The 17,776-nt window shown below is 38.3% G+C and overlaps 1 protein-coding gene across 1 annotated transcript in view; it reads right to left on the bottom strand.

Annotated features, from left to right (window-relative positions):
- Window positions 1-17,776, bottom strand: part of GLG1 (golgi glycoprotein 1) — a 109,086-nt gene that overhangs the window by 32,118 nt on the left and 59,192 nt on the right. The window contains exons 4-8 of the mRNA XM_037144771.2: window positions 14,663-14,878; window positions 7,001-7,204; window positions 6,093-6,164; window positions 4,944-5,127; window positions 1,050-1,264 (exon numbers count right to left, since the gene is read on the bottom strand). Coding sequence (XP_037000666.2) covers window positions 1,050-1,264; window positions 4,944-5,127; window positions 6,093-6,164; window positions 7,001-7,204; window positions 14,663-14,878 — 891 coding nt within the window. The remainder of the gene's footprint in view (window positions 1-1,049; window positions 1,265-4,943; window positions 5,128-6,092; window positions 6,165-7,000; window positions 7,205-14,662; window positions 14,879-17,776) is intronic.

Here is a 17,776-nt window from a genome sequence, read left to right as displayed (position 1 = left end):
AAGAGGCTACATTTACCTCTTTTTCCCACCATGGGATATATAGATTACAGTGTGCTCTGCATCGGGGTAATAGAAGTTAAGGTGAAATTTTACTCCACATCAAAATTCTATGGACATTTCGGGTTTCAGACTGTAAAATCAGAATTAGCAGAACAGTGATTAGCAGGAAAATGAAACTCAATATTCAATTTTTAATAAAACGTCAACAACAAACTAAAAGACTAATGAACTGTGGTTTTCTAGTTTCCCCGAGGAGAGAGCCTTAATTTTCTAATTCGATGAAACAGAGGTGCTGTAGCTGTAATACTTTTTTAACTTTATATTATATACCTGAACTGTTTATTCAACTGTTTATGAACCCTGGACAAGAATAACTTTATCTTCTCAAGCCAAGTATGCTAATTTTTCCTATTTTTATAGACCTGATTATAGAGTTTGGAGGTAAAAAAGAAAGGCCCCCACATACAGCTGCCCTAGTCTAACAAGAAAAGATTGTGATTTTGAAAACGACCTGCTTTCTTGATCCTTCAGACCTAAAATTCATGCCTTGTTGCACATCAGCAATAAAAAGAAACTCAGAAAATTTCCATTCATTTCAGGTCTCTCTTAGCCTCACATCAATTGAGACTACTAAGTCAGGAAAGTTCTCTTTTGGTGGAGGAACTTAGCTGATGTAACTAGAACTTGGTTTGCCTGACTGTGAGTTTAGTAAATCCAATCTAGTAAGTTACCTTAAACACACACACACACACACACACACACACACACACACACACACACACACACACTCTAGCAAATAGTGCATTTTACCTATTTCTTTATGTATATAGCTCTTTTTATTGATTATGAGCTCAAACTTCTGCTCTGCAGCAAAAGCCACATCTTACTATAACATGCCTGGAGAAACAATCTTCTGTGTCTGCTTATTTGTACCTAATATTCACTGATACCACAAATAATCCAAATAAAATTGTAGGAACAGTGTAGGAGGAGGCTCCCCAGCTAATAAAATGTGATATTCAAAACCACGGTAGAAAAATTTTCCTTACCGCCTGCTGGCAGTTCATTCCCAGGTTCCCTTTCTCCCCTCGAACTACTTTCATCAGACAATGCAGGGTTCGTCCTTTGCGATGTAACCCAGAGCAGTGGTGTTCAATCTCCCCTCGACAGCTCAGGATGATCTCGGGGCTCAAAGAAAAGTCTTCCATCAACATGCGTCGGTAATCCAACATCTCCCCCTGGCACTCGCTGCTCACCTGTCGCCCTGAGTTAGGATTTAAGCCATAACATGGTGAGCATTAGGATTGAATATCAACCACATATGAAGAGTGTACATTTCCCCCTCAAATATAATATACCAGTCATGCTATTATCCAGACTAAAAAGCTTAGAATTTAGCAAAAGCTTTATCAGCATAAAATGGATTTAAAACACCAGAGACTACAGTTTATCTTGTCAGTGTTCTGCATTATACAGGTTTTATACTACTAAACTAAAAATGCAAATGCTTTGCCAATGAAAGTCTTTTTTAAACAAATGTTTTATTTATTTATTTTAGAGAGAGGGAAAGGGAAGGAGAAAGAAAGGGGGAAAAACATCAACCAGTTGCCTCTTTCACGTCCCCAATCAGGGCCCTGGCCTGTAACCCAGGCACATGTCTGATCAGGAATCGAACCAGTGACCTTCTGGTTTAAGGGATGATGCTCAACCCAGTGAGGGTACCAATGAAAGTCTTATCGATAAGATAACTAAAAATGAAAGCTAAGAACCATCTCTACTGGCCTGTACAATTAAAGCTTTTAGAACAGACTACCCTTTAAATACTCACTATAGCTTACCACCTCCTTTCAGCTATTAAATGCCAACTGAGAAAACTTAAATGTTTTTAAAACACAGCTTTATTGAGGCATAACTGACATATAATAAACCACACTCCCAAAGCATACAACTGGGCAAGTTTGACATACGTAGTCGTCACAAAGGTGTCCAGAAAGTATCCAGCCAGGTACTGTGAAACACAGAGGCATTTACTGAAGAAGATATAAGATATAAAAAATAGCCCTGACCAGTGTGGCTCAATCAGCTGGGTATTGACCCACGGAGCAAAAAGGTCACCAGTTCGATCCCCAGTCAGTGCAAATGCCTGGGTTGTGGGCTCAGTCCCCCACTGGGGGCGTGAGAGAGGCAACCTATCAATGTTTCTCTTGCACAACGATGTTTCTCCTTATCTCTTTCTTCCTTCCTTCCCCTCTCTCTAAAAGTAAATAAATAAATCTTTTTTAAAAGGTTAAAAAAACCACAGAACAATGACACCTCAGTCTCTTTCAAAGTAGGCACCTTGGGATCTCACGAATTCTCCCAATTGCCAACAGCTACCTCATTGTATTTTCCTGAATCTCACTGATGGTCTGAAATCTCTTCCCTTTCAAAGGTGATTTTAGTTTTGGGAAAAGCCAGAAGTCTCAGGGCACCCGATCTGAGCTGCAGGGGGTGCTGCATCACCTGGGTACTTGATGTTTTGCCAAAAAATTCTCCACGAGACATGATGCACAAGCAGGTTTGCTGTCGTGACGAAGCTGCCCATCACCAGTTGCCCATAGTTACAGCCTCTGAATCACCCAAATAGTTTCCGCAAAATGATGTTCAGGCTTAATGCAAAATTTTATGCAGATTCACTGCTCTACTTGGTCAGTCATTTTGAATGTGATGTAGAGTGAGCACATAGTACCCGTGCTCACTCTACAGCGTCTACCACCCCCACTGACTAGTACTGTGTAGTCATTATTGGCTCACACATGCACATTCCAGTCCACTCTCCTTCGTGGCCAGGTTAGATCGAAGTCATCACCACAATGAAACCATCACCACAATCATGATGCTGAACATTCTCATCAACTCCAAAAGTTTCCTTATGCTCCTTTAGAATCCCTCTTCTCCTTTCCTCTCCACTCCACCCATCATCACTAGTCAACCACTGATTTGCTTTCTCTGACTACAGATACATGGCTAGGTCACATGGGAGATGTATGTTTAACTTTTTAAGACACTGCCAAACTATTTTCCGAAGTTGTTGTACCACTTTAAGTTCCCATCAGCAATGTATAGTAGTAGTTCGTTTCCCCACATTCTTGTCAACACTTATATAATCAGTCTCTTTTTGTTTGTTTGTTTAAAGCAATCTATGTAACATCTCTGAATTACCTGTTCATATACTTTGGCCATTTATTTACTAAGTCTTTGTTGTGTTTCTTGTCAATTTGCAATTTAAGGACATTAACTCTCTAATACCAAAATTAGATTACATTATGCATGCTCTTTTATAATATACTTTTACTAGTCAATAATGTCCACCTTTCCATTTTAGAAAAAATTTCACCTAATACACAGACCATAATCAACATTTCCTAATTGTCTCCAAAATGTGCTTTTGTTTGGTATTCAGTCTAAGACCATGCATTTTCAGTGCTTTCAAACATCCAGATAAAAAAAAATTCACCAAAAAGTTTTCTTTAATAATCAGTTTTTCCCCACATAACTTTTTAATCACTAACCAACTGCTGAAGCACCATTTATTTAATTAGAGGTAGACATTTCATTTCTGCAGCCTATAGCCATATTAAGAAGGACAATCCTGGCCTTCTATACATCCTTGTTTCCTTTGGTAGGGGCTGACTTTTGAACCAACAGACAATGAGTCTGATTCTATGGGTTCTATGGGGGTAATCCTTTCATCTTTTACTGTTTAATTTCCTTAAAAAATTTTTTTCCCCATTTTTTAGTCCTCACTCAAGGATATATTTACTGATCTGGGGGGGGGGGAGGTGTGAGAGAGAGAGAGGGAGAGAGAAACACTGACTGGTTGCCTCCCGTACACTCCCTGACTGAGGATCAAACCCATAACCCAAGTACATACCCCGATCAGGGTTGAACCCGCAGCATTTTGGTGTACGGGATGACACGCCAACAAACTGAGCCACCTGACCAGGGCTATGTTTAATTTCTTAACGTCATCATTGTTATAATAATAGCATTACCTATCACTTATTGTATGCTAAGTGCTATCTATGCCAAATGACGTCACTCAGTCCTCACATGAACTCTTCAACGTAGATAATATTTTTGGTTAATAAGAAAAATGAGGTCTACCCATTTGGGTAAACAATGGACACCCAGCCAGTTAGTTTGGTGACAGAGCCATAACTCGAAGCCACGTCTCTCTGACCCAAAGCTCATATCTAAATCAGCATACTACCATGACTCTCCTAAAAATGCTGTACAATACAGGGTGGGGCAAAAGTAGGTTATAATTGTGACTATGCACAATAGTTTATTCTTGTATTAGTGTTTGCTAATTAGCCTATTACTTTCCATATGAATTGTAAACCTACTTTCGCCCCACTCTCTCTATATTTTTTAAAACTAAAATATTTGGATTTGGAAATATACTTTACTTTGTAAAAAAAAGCAAGCTGGGCCCTGACTGATGTGACTCAGTTTGTTGGGTATCACCCTGCAAAGCGAACAGATACTGGTTTGATTCTTGGACAGGGCACATACCTGGCTTGCAGGTTCCGTCCCAGGTCAGGGTGCATTCAAGAGGCAAATGAACAATGTTTCTCTTTTTCTCTCCCTCCCTTCCCCTCTCTCGAAAACACACACACACACACACACACACACACACACACACACACACACACAGAGGCAGCGGGGATATAAAGAAAGACAAAATTGAGGGTTGTTGAGCTAAGAAGAAGGGCCTTTAACAAAGTGTAGGGATACCAACCCTTCAGTTCCTAGCGTTAAGCTTACAAAGAAACTGCTAAGTAACAAGGCAGAGTTGTACTCCAAAGTGCAAATGCAGGCAAAAAGTACATACAGTACATGAAGCTTTGGAATGCGATTCCAAGAAGGAATATACAAGATAAAAAGAAATAAACTCTCACCTCTATGCACAGCTGACTCCAGACACATCAGAAGGTAGGAGAGCCTGGCTTCTCGGGACCGGGGAAGGTTTTCTACGTTGCACCGGTATTTTTTTAAGTCACTCTTACAGGATTTGGCCAAAGAGTAGCTGACCTTATAATCTTGGGCAATCAGCTTCTGGCGGGTTGTTAGCGCTTCTCGACACTGAGAGTAAAGAGTACAGTTGAGAACGTTATGAGACCGTTCAGGTGGTTCAGCTGTTCACATGTACCTCTCATGGCCAAGTACATGCCAACAGCTGCAGTTGTTACCAAAATCCCTGTCTGTAAGTTTGGTAAAAATTGAACACAAGTACGCTAAATTAGTATAGTGAGAGGCAGAGGTAAATGGGTGAGGAGCCTTGGAATTCTCCAGTAAATTCCAGATTGCTGCTGCAGTAGTAGCTGTCCCTAACACACACATGTTTGGTAGATTCTAATACATGAACTTGACAAAGTATTCTTTTTCTCTTCAACAATATTCTTAGAGTATTTTATCAAAATCAAAGTGGCAACTAACATAATACACTGGAAGTTCACTTCTTTTTTTTTTTTTGGAAGTTCACTTCTATACTTTTTAAATATAATTACTCAACAGTAAAGGAACTGAAATGAAAAACATTTCTTCAGCTGCTTGGGAAAGTAAATGACAAGATAAAAAACAAAAATAATTACTTTAAAAAGTTATGAAAAAAGATTTTTGCGCTGTACCTTTGTACCTCTGTGCATTCATACCGGTACAGAGGACGAACAGTAATGAGAATGATTGATGAGACATCTGCTGAAAAGTTAAATAGCTAATTACCTATGACGCACACTGGCCTGGTTAGCCTAAACTTCCTGAGAATGTAGGACTGGCTTCAGTGTGATTCTGATATAAAATTCTCCAATTTTACTCCTCAAACTGATTCCCAATCAGCTTCCCAATGTCCAAATATCACAATTAAAGCTCCATTTTCTTGGCTTAAGAAAAATATGCTTTAATTTTTACTAAAAGCCAAGTATCTTACCTCTGAAAAAGGTATATCAATCATTTATTTTGGCATCAGTTTAGAAGAATATTATTTGAGATGATTTGATAAACTTTAAAGAAATTAATGAAATTCTGGTCTATTTTAACATAATACTTACCTTTTCACTCATGGATTCTTCAAATTTATGGTTGAAGAGGCATTTATATACCCTGCCTTCACCAGCTTGTGTCTGTAAAATGAAACATAACCATTATGCTGGACATAAGCCATAATCCTGTATATACAACTTTCTGTTACAGTACTATAATGTGAATACCTGTGAACAAATGGCTCAGCCATTTATAAAATTTAGTAGCCTTTGAAAGAATACAGTACCTCTAGTAAAGATGAAAAATTTCCCCCATAATATCTGACTATTGTTACTTATTCCCAAACACACTGTTAATCAGGGAATGAAGGGAAATGTCAGTCTCCCTTTTTACAACATGAAATTCTTGTAATTAGTGGCTGTGATAGTTAAAGCTGTTAAATCAAAACAGCAGGGAGAGGGGGAGTACACAGACTCACACTCAGTTCTTTTTGTAAAGATGGAAGGTTCTATTTAAAGTGTTAGAAGGTTGTTCCACAGGGTTTGTGGGTAGTAATCAGGGATTTGGTTTTAAACACTAGCCGCCTGTGTGGATTTTTTTTTAACCTTAGCCCAAAATATATAAATGCAAATATGTAATATGGCAAAGTTTTAGTCATGGGATAGATGTGCACTAGATTCCCTGGTAAAATAGGATTCCTATAGATAAAACAGACTTCCAAGAACTTAAATGGAGACATTAGATAAAGTAGAAAAAAATGACGTATGTAGATTGTCAGAGCCAAATGTTAACCAGGTGTTCAATTGAATCTGAGCAGCCAATATCATTTTCTGTTATCCTGAGACCGACTCCACCTTCCATTTTTAGCAGCTTTTCTACATGAGAGGTGTGTGTTAGTTTTTGTTTTTTTGTAATAGAGCATTTAAAAATATTTTAAAAGAAAAGGAAAAGAAGAACAGTTTCTGAACTGACTCACGTTTTCACAGAAACGCTCCCGATCATCTCGGCAAGCAAAATATAAATGGCGGTCTAAGTGAAAGTCATCCGAGGACAGCTCGGCCACCCGCAGAATGGCCTTCTTACAGAGTTCAGAGACCTGAATCTTGGGATCTCGTTCTTCGGCTTCCTTCACCAGGCCTTTCTCCAAGCATGACACCACCTCACCTTGTGAATGTGCATCCTAGGACAGTAAGGATCATCTATTTTAAAACTCTCAGCACAATGCCTTTCAAATAAACATCATCTGGTTAAAAAAAACAATACATAGTTAGCTTACTGATGTACTACTAAGAAATCAGACGGGAACCAACCACACTACAGGAAAAATGTCCTCAATAATCTTTGGTCAGAATGTAATACTTACGCGGTACGAATGGAAATAGAGACCCTGGGAAATTAAGTATAGTTTAGTTAAGAACAGAAATAGGAACCCGAGTTCCTAAAGTTTAAAATGTCAGAAACATTAAAAGAATTACATCGAGCCCTGGCTGGCGTAGCTCAGTGGATTGGGCGCGGGCCTGTGAACCAGAGTATCGCGGTTCGATTCCCAGTCAGGGCACATGCCTGGGTTGTAGGCCAGTTCCCAGCAGGGGACACATGAGAGGCAACCATACATTGATATTTCTCTCCTACTCTTTCTCCTTCCCTTCCCCTCTCTCGAAAAATAAATAAATAAAATATTTTAAAAAATTGTTAACCAAAAAAAAAAAAAGAATTACATCGGCCTAGTGCTCTAAGCACAGTTCATGTCCATACTGAAATAACATTGCAGAGATCTCTATTCACTAATCTCTGAAGGGCTATTTCCCAAGTAATAGTATTAGTCAAGTTAAAAAAAACATCACAAAATCCATTGAGAAAAAGTATTATAGAGATACTATTTCTCCTTTTTTCTAGTCTACATTGCCCACAAAGACCCAAATATGTACAATTTGTAGTGTAATATTCACTTGGTGTTTTGAATTTATCTTAATGTGATCTTAATGGGAACCACTATTTATTTACACAATTGGGATTATTTTATGCTTTTTAAAATTAATTGGAATATTCCAGTTATCCCAATTTTTCCTTTACACCCGTACACACAGCAACCCCACTCCCTCGGGCTATCCCCACACCAGTGTTCATGTCCATGGGTCACACATGTAAGTTCTTTAGTTACTCCATTTCCTATACTGAACTTCACATCCCCATGGCTATTCTGTAACTACCTAGTTGTACTTCTCAGTCCTCACATCTGCACCCGTTCCCACATACATCCCTCCCATCTGGCAACCATCCAAACGTTCTCCAAATCCAGAATTCTGTCCCTGTTCCTTTTTGCTTAGTTTGTTTTTTAGATTCAATTGTTGATAGATATATATTTATTGTCATTTATTTGTTCGGAGATTGATCTACTTTTTCTTAAATAAGTCCCTTTAGTATGTCATATAATAATGATTTGGTGGTGATGAACTCCTTTAATTTTTTCTTTTCTGGGAAGCTCTTTATCTGTCCTTCGATTCTAAATGACAGCTTTGCTGGGTACAGTAATCTTGGCTGTAGGTCCCTGCTTTTCATCACTTTGAATATTTCTTGCTAATCTCTTCTAGCCTGCAAAGTTTCTTCTAAGAAATCTGCTGACAGTATTATGGGAACTCCCCTGTAGCAAACTAACTGTTTTTGCTTGCTGCTTTTAAGATTCTCTTTATCTTTAAACTTTGGCATTTTAATGATGATGTGTCTCGGAGTGGGCCTCTTTGCATCCATCTTATGTGGGACTCTGAGCTTCCTGGACTTTCATGTCTATTTCCTTCACCAAATTAGGGAAGTTTTCTTTCACTATTTTTTCAAATAGATTTCCAATTTCTTGCTCTTTTTCTTCTCCTTCTGGCACTCCTGTGATGTGAAAATATTAGAATGCTTGAAGTTGTCCCAGAGGCTGCTCACGCTATTCTTGTTTTTTGAGGGATGCTTTTTTCTTCTTATTCTGATTGCTTGTTTTTTGCTTCCTTATGTTCCAAATCATTAATTTGATTCTTGGCTTCATGAACTTTATTGTTATTTCCATGTAAACTGTTCTTTGTTTCAGTTAGTGTATCCTTCATTTCTGACTGGATCTTTTTATGCTGTTGAGGTCCTAAGTTTCTTGAGCACCTTTAAAACCAGTGTTTTGAACTCTGCATCTGAGAGATTGTTTATCTCCATTTTGTTTAGCCCTTTTTCTAGAGTTTTGATCTGTTCTTTCATTTGGGCCATGTTTCTCTGTCTCATGTGGCAGCCTCCCTGTGTTTGTTTCTACGTATTAGGTAGAGTTGCCGTGACTCCCTGTCTTGGTAGCGTGGCCTTATGTAGTAGGTGCCTTGTAGGGTCCAGTGGCATAGCCTCCCCTATAATCCAAGCTGGGTACTCAAGGTATGCTCTCCATGTAGGGTGAGTACTTGTATCTCTTGTAGTTGAGTCTTGATTGCTGTTGGCAGGTCAATGGGAGGGATTTACCCAGGCCAGGGAGCTGCAAGAACTGGCTGTGACCACTTTCTACCAACCTCCGCCCACTGTGAAGGATCAGCCATGCAGGAAAGGGTGGTGGTGCTCTGATGTGGTCTGTAGCTGTCCACTGAATGCGCAGGCTCTGGTGTTTCCCAGGTGGTACAGGACAAGGTCAGCCTCCATGTGTTCTGCCTAGGACCACCCTGCACAAACTATAAAGCAATCTGAGATTGCTGCTACTTGCGCTGGGCTTGGAGACTCCCAGGTGAAGCCAAGCTGTGAATCGAGGCTACCTGCTGCTAGTGACATGTTTGGGATCACTTAGCGAGAGGTACAGAGGCCAGGAGCTTACTGAGGCTGGCTGCTGCTTGTTTGACAGGACTTAGGAAGTTGTGAAGCATGAGCCTTGGCCATTTATATGGAAAAGTCACGATTAACAATCTCCGGGGCAGGGCAAACAGTGTTATCCAGGTTGATGGGGACTCAGATCTAACACCTGTTGCCAGCTCTGTGGGGGAAGGGCTCAGTAAAGAGACAATGACCTCTGCCTACATTTCTATATGGGATAAAGCTGTCCCCAGCTCCCTCCTTGATGCCGGGTACTTCAATTCCTCCCTGTATCCCAATGGTGCCTTCTGAGCTGCTACCCCAGTGCTACAGCTTAGAGGGAATGAGTCTGAGTAAGTCCACGTATAGGTCCTTTAAAAAGAACGGCTTAGGGCTCCAGAAGTTTCTTCTACCAACTCAATACCCACTGGTTTCTGCAGCCAGAAGTTGTGCAGACTTATCTTCCCGGCACTGGAACCCTAGGCTTAGGGGCCTAGGGTGGGGCTGGGACTCCTCACTACCAAGATATCCTTCCGGAATTTTTATTCGTCCACATGTGGATGTGGTACCATCCCATTCTGTGTCTCTGCCACTCCTACCAGTCTGGACAGATGTGGTTTCTTCAGTCATTTATTCACTCAAAATATGAGAAACTTCCCCTGAATATTTTCTATTCAAGAATCCTAATCTTCATAGTCAAAAGATATGCTTCAATAACTTGGGAGGTATAATCTTTAATAGAGCAAGACAAAGCAGCAGAAAATATAGTGCTGTAATTTATTTACAGACACACACAAATAAAATCTTGTTATAGTATGATACCCTGTATATGGAATCATCTGTACATAATAAAAAGACCCCTAAAAACAGACAGGCAAACATCTACTTTAAGCAAAATTTCAATTCAATAAAAGAAGTATAGTTTTTTCTATTTTGTTGTAACAGAGTTTGTTCTGTGGCACACCACTTTCCAAGTAGTCCCATGAAAATGTTCATGTTCTCTTCCAATATAGCTGCTAAGTGGTGATAAGAGTGGTGGCAGTTACTGTGCAGATGAGCAAACAGAGGCTTAGAGGAGTTTATCAATTCATCTGAGTTGCAGAATGTAACGTGGCCTGCTAAGACCCTGGGGCTCTAGGAACCTCCTAAAATTTGTAGGTGGGTTTTGTATATTTTTTCCAAGAAAATTCCATAGTTTTCATTAAATCTCAAAAGGTTTGCTGACCCCAAAAAGATTAGGAAAATTAGGAAGCACAGTATACCAGCAGATTCTCACGTCTTAACCTTTTTCACTAGCTGAATAGTTAGTTCTATTTAATGCTTGGAAACCTGAGATGACCAAAAAAATTTTTGGAGAGTAATTCTAAACAGATAAAACTCTCAGGGACAAGTGACAAGATGATGACAGAGAAAAGTGGACATAAAAACCCCAGAAATCCAGAGTAAGGCTTACTTTTTCTTCCTAAGTTATGAGTGATATTCAAATCTGTCCATGACCCACTTAGAGAAGGCCTGCTTATTTCCACTTTCCACAGGAAAATTAAACATACAACTGATTTGAACAGAAATATACCAGTCATATATTATTCACAGTATATAAGAGATTATTATAAACAGGGTTTTATGTTATAAAAATATGTTCTATAAGGAATCTTAGTAGCGCATAATAACTTACTTAGATGGCTGCTAGCAATTAGGTCTTAATCATATAAAAGAGGTTGAAAATAATAGCATGATAATGAAACTTGATTTAGATTCAGTATTTGGTCCTGGGATCATAGGGTAAAGAAATGATTTCCATGTAATGAATTGAAATATTTCCCCAAATAGTTAGGGTTTATAACTATTTTACATGTACCATTAGTAAGATTAACTAGGCCTATTACATCTTACAATAGGTCCACATTCGCTTATTGGATCTAAGAAGGCATCATTATGGCTTGAGACCACCCAAGGTTCTGAGATTTAACTTCAATTATACCAACTGTAGCACCATATACTGGCACTGGGCCAGAACGGGGCCTCCATTAGATATTTACATTCATCAAACTTTAGACAGATGCTTTTTCAAATAAAGATACTTCAGGAATTCTTCTCAGTTCCCCAGAGTCTCTGAGCTTTTTGTTTCAGCCCATGTGAGTTATATAGTGTATGCAAATACCTGACAAAGAAAACTGTATGGCTAATTACTGCGTATATATGAAAGCAAGGGAAGTGAACTATGCACCAGCACATTACCTACAAGAAAATAAAATTACTTAGGTTAAAAAACATTAAGTTATTAATACAGCAAATGATATAAAAAACAAATGATCCTGTTAAGTGGACTTACCATGAGTTTTTAAAATTCCACTACAGTGAGACAAATGTCTGTCTTATAATTACTCCTACTGTCCTGATCAATTTTTAGCAGTTTGATAAGTAATGTACTTTTCTCTCCCATATACTATGTCCCTGCCACCTCCCTCCCACTTTTAAGGACAGACAGGGATAACACTAAACCAATCTCAAAAAGGCAAGCAAAAACTCAGTTTTCATCTCTGCTATAAATTCTCTATTTCAATGTTTTTGATATCTTCTGTGATCTGTATCACTACATAAAGAGAAAAAGAATATCTGAAGTATTCAAAGTAGTTGGTTAAAAGCAGGCAATGATGTAATGATGTAATTACTAAGTGAAAAGTATAAAAGTAGTAATAATATGGCTGATGTCCATATTAAGTTCCTATATTGGACGCCACATTGTATTTTTTCTTCAGATGATGTAAATCATTTACACTTTTACTTTAGGAGATCTGCACTTTCATTTTAACAATATTCATTTAGAAAATTCTAAATATCTTATTAAATATAGTCTCTGGTTCTAAATTTTATATATAGTAACATCTTGAAAAAATTCATCATAATTTTAAAATCATGACATTTATATGCTCACACAGAGGAGGGTACAAACAGGTAAAAGCATGACACTTTCTCCTCTGCCCTTTGAAGCAGGTCCATTCAAAGCCAAAGAGGAGTTTGCAAGCTTCAGTGGCAACAAATTTGAAATTAATGAGCCTGTTCTCTTCTGTGGTCAGGAGCCAAATCATTATTTTCCAGGATAATTTTCATATCTAAATAACTAGCTACACAGAAGTAAACCATAGTTAGAAAAGGCAAAGAAGGGCTGAGGACATGCTTCCTCATTTTTAAAACTGGCTGTAGCACCAGAGTGGATTATATAGGAAGAAACATGCTTTCAGAAGTGCAGGCATGAGTTACATTACTGTGCCCAAAATACAAGAAAGCCTTTGATACCAAAGTTGGGATGCCTGGTATAAACAGAAATTCACCTAACTGGTAGGTATAGTGAAAGATAAAAATGAGCAAAACGTGCATGTTGATGGTCCACAGAAACATCTTTTGTTATTTTAACAAGGCTGAAAACCTCACTGTCATGTCTTTGGGCTCTGGCTCTACTATTTTCTGCAATCATTTCAGTCACTGCAGACTTAACTCTTACATGCTACTGAAAGCAGGTTCTACACTGACAATTCAGGTTGCTGGTGGGAAGCTAACTAGAGATTATCTTGGCAGTCATTAGGGAAGAACTACTACAAAGAGAGGGGAATCTACAGCATGGACCACTTATTACAACTATGAAAAAGAGTCATCACTGACTTTTGAAAAGTATGTCTGGAACACTCATGTGAAGATTTTAAAAAGAGCGAGGGTTGGAATTGAATATAATCTTCAAAATCCTAATCAAACCAGAGAAGCTTCCTGAATTATCAGGGTGACTTAAAGTGTTTTTGTGCCATTTCTAGTATCTGCTGGGAAGGGGGAAAAAATCAGCCTTCTTTATTAAAACTGGTCTTTATTTAGCTGCCCGAAAGCTGTATGCCAAGTTCACAGTGCTCTCAAGATAGACTCAGAGGTGCCCTGTGAAAGAGCCAGAGCCCGTGCTGGTGTGAAGGAAAGGGTACTTGGTGACAGCCAGACAATAACCAGCACCAAAACCTTCAGTGGAACTGGTATGTGAAATCTGCAGTTCGGGCACATAATATCATACCCTCTTTCCTCCGTGAGGGAAAACTGCAAAGCATGGTGCAAAGAATGAATAGGAGCAAAGAGACAAATGAATTTTATTTTTCTTCATATTTTCTAAACAGCGGACTAATGAAGTGGCAATTAAGAACTAATGCCATATGCATGCCCTGGACTATTTCTCCCACTGGCACCTATTACTTCTCAGGAGTTTCTTTCCTTTTTTCTTAGTAAACAAATTCAGAATAAACCTGGTTAAACCTCCATTATGACCTCCTAGACAACAGACTTTAAGGAAAAAAATAAGATCAAATATAATGAAGAAGTAACTAGCAAGTAGGTAGTTATTTTCTTTCCTGTCTTTACTAAAAGTGATTCTTCTGAGATGAAGGTAATAGATCACACTTCTTCTGACAAACTAGAAGTACTTTCACATAACTTAATATTTTCTGATATTTAAATATCTTCTTTTGTACTGGTGTACTGAGTGATTTTTTTTATGGCAACAGTGAGGTATATGCAAAGTTTTGAGAACTCAAGCCTCTCCTAACCCAACTACTATTCCCGTAAGACTACAAAATGTTTTCCCAGAGAATGCTGTAGGTAACCAGCAAGTGGTTTAGTATTTTGAAGATAATACTAGAGTAACAGGTATTAATTCCTCTACTTCTCCATACCTTTGGAATATTTTGTCACAAACAGATGAAATGCATTCAACTAGCCTTAGATCTTCGGGTTGTCTGGGACTTCAACTTTACAATTCTTTTCATTTATCAAGTTCATAAGGCCCCTTTGGTAAAGCCAGTATAGTACCTACCTTTTCTCCAAGCCGAATGCTGCCACATTTCAGAAGGTTGATGTCATTTTTGCAGTCATCCATGAAGCCACAGATGAGACGGTAATCACTGAAAATGATGGCTGTCATCTTGGTGATGTACTGGTGACACTGGTACTCCGTGATGTTGCCTCGGTGATCCACCAAGCAGGAAACCAAGTAACCTTTTCCTACTGGTTCATCAGCACATTCTTTAATCTGCTCAAAACAAAGTGGCTGTCTTATAAAAGTATTTTATTCTCACATCAAACAACTTTTTAAAAATATTTTATCTTTATTTTTAGAGAGAGGCAAAGAGGGGAAGGAAGACACAGGAAGAAACATTGATGTGAAAGAGAAACATCCCTTGATCAGTTGCCTTTGGTACACCCCGCAACTGGGGACCAAACCTACAATCCAGGCATGTGCCCTGACTGGGAATTGAACCAGTGACCTTTCGCTTTGCAGGGTGATGCTCAACCAAGCCATACCAGTCAAGGCTCACATCAAACAACTTTTACAAAAGAACATCTGACATTTTCATGTTCACAGTGTGTCTACCCTACTCAGCTTGTTGTGCTCTCCAGGAAATACCTGATTAATGTGTTTTGCAAGAAAATACATGTATATATACACAAATGCTAGACAGAACTCATGTCCAAATGAAGTAAAAAGGGCTGGTAAAACTTTCAGCTCTATTGAAATATAACTAAAAAGAGCTTTTAACATTCTAAATGGTTCTACTGAGAAATTCTTTTATGCATGCAAAGCATGCAATGGACAGCAAGGAGATTAATCTTAGAGAACAGGTCTGGGAAACAGGTGCAGAACTGAAGTCAGGTCACAGGCCCAGCTACACAGCAAATTACTGTTGTTAAGTAAACCTAAAGGCCAAAGGGAGGAAGGAAAGGCATAATATTACTTCTTGACATGACATTAATGTGTTTCAAATTGACTATAAATATGGACATGTGTTTTTGAGCTTAGTAAAATCTCAGCCTCACCACTGTGGTTTGGAACAGAATCGTGTCTAAAGTGATGTTCAGTGCAGTCTGGCAAGAAGTTTGCGAAGGGGAAGGTGACTGCAAATCTAATTTGTGTGGTTTTGACATAAGATCTAGTAGATCAAGCACACAGTGATTTCACATGGTTAGTGGTCATGCAAACTGTGTATCAAACCACAAATGCTAATGAAGCAAACTAACCAAAAATGCTGAAATTCAAATCTGCTTACAGGGTTACAAGCTTGGATTAGAAAGCAAAGAAGGTTGTTTGGAAAAAGCCTATTATTACACTTAGAGAAACGAAAAACAAACAAAATAGCAATTTTGAGAAGAGAAGGGAACCAAAGGTAAATATTTATTCTGAATATAAACGAGAAGGGAATTTTTTGGTTTTACTGTGTTTTTTTTTAAACCAATGGAGATCATTCTCTACTATTACATCACTTAATGTAAATGTGTATATAGGGCAAAACAAATATAACCTCTTTTCCAAAGAGGCTCGGTGAAGGACATACCACACATTATCCTCTAGGCCACTGGGTCTCTTTATGTCTAACTCCAGACCAAGTCAAAGACTCAGTTCAAGACAGAAAACTGTGTTTACTTTTAAAGAAGCAAACTTTGGAATTTAAATAAATAGTCTCACACTGGCTTCAAGACGCATGGATCTTCAACAGTCAAGATAAATGCAATTCTTTCAGCCAAACTTGATCTCTTTTTTTGTGATGACTAAAAAGTTGGCCATGAATATTATTCCCAAGAGAAGGATTTTTTTTTGAGCAAAACAGAATTCAGTTCAAAAAGTAAAAGGAGAAATAACTCCTTGAAAATTTCAGCATTTGGCAGACACCTGGGTTTGAAAATTTAATGAAGTAGAACTTTTCAGACAGATTCTAATACTGGAGAATTGGCAGTTTAAAAATCGGAAGAAAACACAAGCCTACAAGTTGAATTGGAGCCCCAATAAGAAATTAAATGTATATTTACTTCTAATCACTTGAGATTTTACTGATACACCACAATGTAATATCTATTTGTATTTTAGTTCACTACCAATTATAATAGGATGTATAGTATTTGAATGAGAAGTTTATGCTTTTCTGCAACCATTCTATTGGACAGAAGTTTACTATGACAGAAAAAAAACTTCTAAGATTAATAGCAAAAAACAGCATTAAACCATCAACATATTTATGAATGGGAGTAAACTCTGAAGTGGCAGGGGGCAGACCCACTCTATTTTTGACATGAAGACAGGAGAAAAGCTGACAGTATTTGGTTCAATCGTGGAGAGTACATAAAAAGTTTGGTTTGCAGTTGCAGGTATTCGTGCATTGTTGTTTTTCTCCTTGGAAGTAGGATTCCAAAATTAGGAAAGAAAATAGGAAGGAGATGTAAAATAAAATATTTAGTTGACAATTCTATTTTTCCTGATATTTCATTTTCCTGACTCCTGTATTACTTGAATCTTTTACGGAATCACAACATTCCAGAATGTTACGAGGCGGCCATCATTACATATGCATTATAAGGAAGTCAGTGTGTGTTTGTGTATATCATTCCAAATGTATCTATCTTCATCCCTTTAAAACCTTTGATACCATATACATCATGTCCAAAATATATTTTATATGTGCATATAAAAAGCAAAGAGTGAAATCATTCTGATAAACCTGCATACTCTCTGAGCTAAATTCCCACATGGCAATGAAACTGGTATGTGTAGCTAGTCATATGGCTAGCCAAGGGAGTTTGAGGAGAATACTGAAATTAAAAGCTAAAGATCAATGTTTCAAAGATATGCTACTCTATTCTGAGGCCTAGGGTAATATGAATAAGAGTCATTACTATAAAAGAATACAACAGACCTGGCTTGGTGGCTCAGTTGTTTGGAGCATCGTTTGTGCACCAAAAGGTTGTGGCTTCTATTCCCAGGCAGGGCACATACCTAGGTTCAGGGTTTAATCCCTGGTCAGGGTGCATACAGGAGGGAATGGATCAATGTTTTTCTCTCTCTCTCTCTCTCTCTTTCTCCCTGTTTCTCTATAAAAATCAATAAACATATCCTCTAACAAGTTCCACAGGATCCCATAATGACTTCAGTGAGGATCAG

This window comes from Artibeus jamaicensis, unplaced genomic scaffold, assembly GCF_021234435.1.
Source record: "Artibeus jamaicensis isolate MK-2021 breed Jamaican fruit bat unplaced genomic scaffold, CSHL_Jam_final contig_464, whole genome shotgun sequence".
Taxonomy (NCBI): domain Eukaryota; kingdom Metazoa; phylum Chordata; class Mammalia; order Chiroptera; family Phyllostomidae; genus Artibeus; species Artibeus jamaicensis.
Note: the sequence above shows the minus strand (reverse complement) of the source record. Positions and strands in the feature narration are given on the sequence as shown.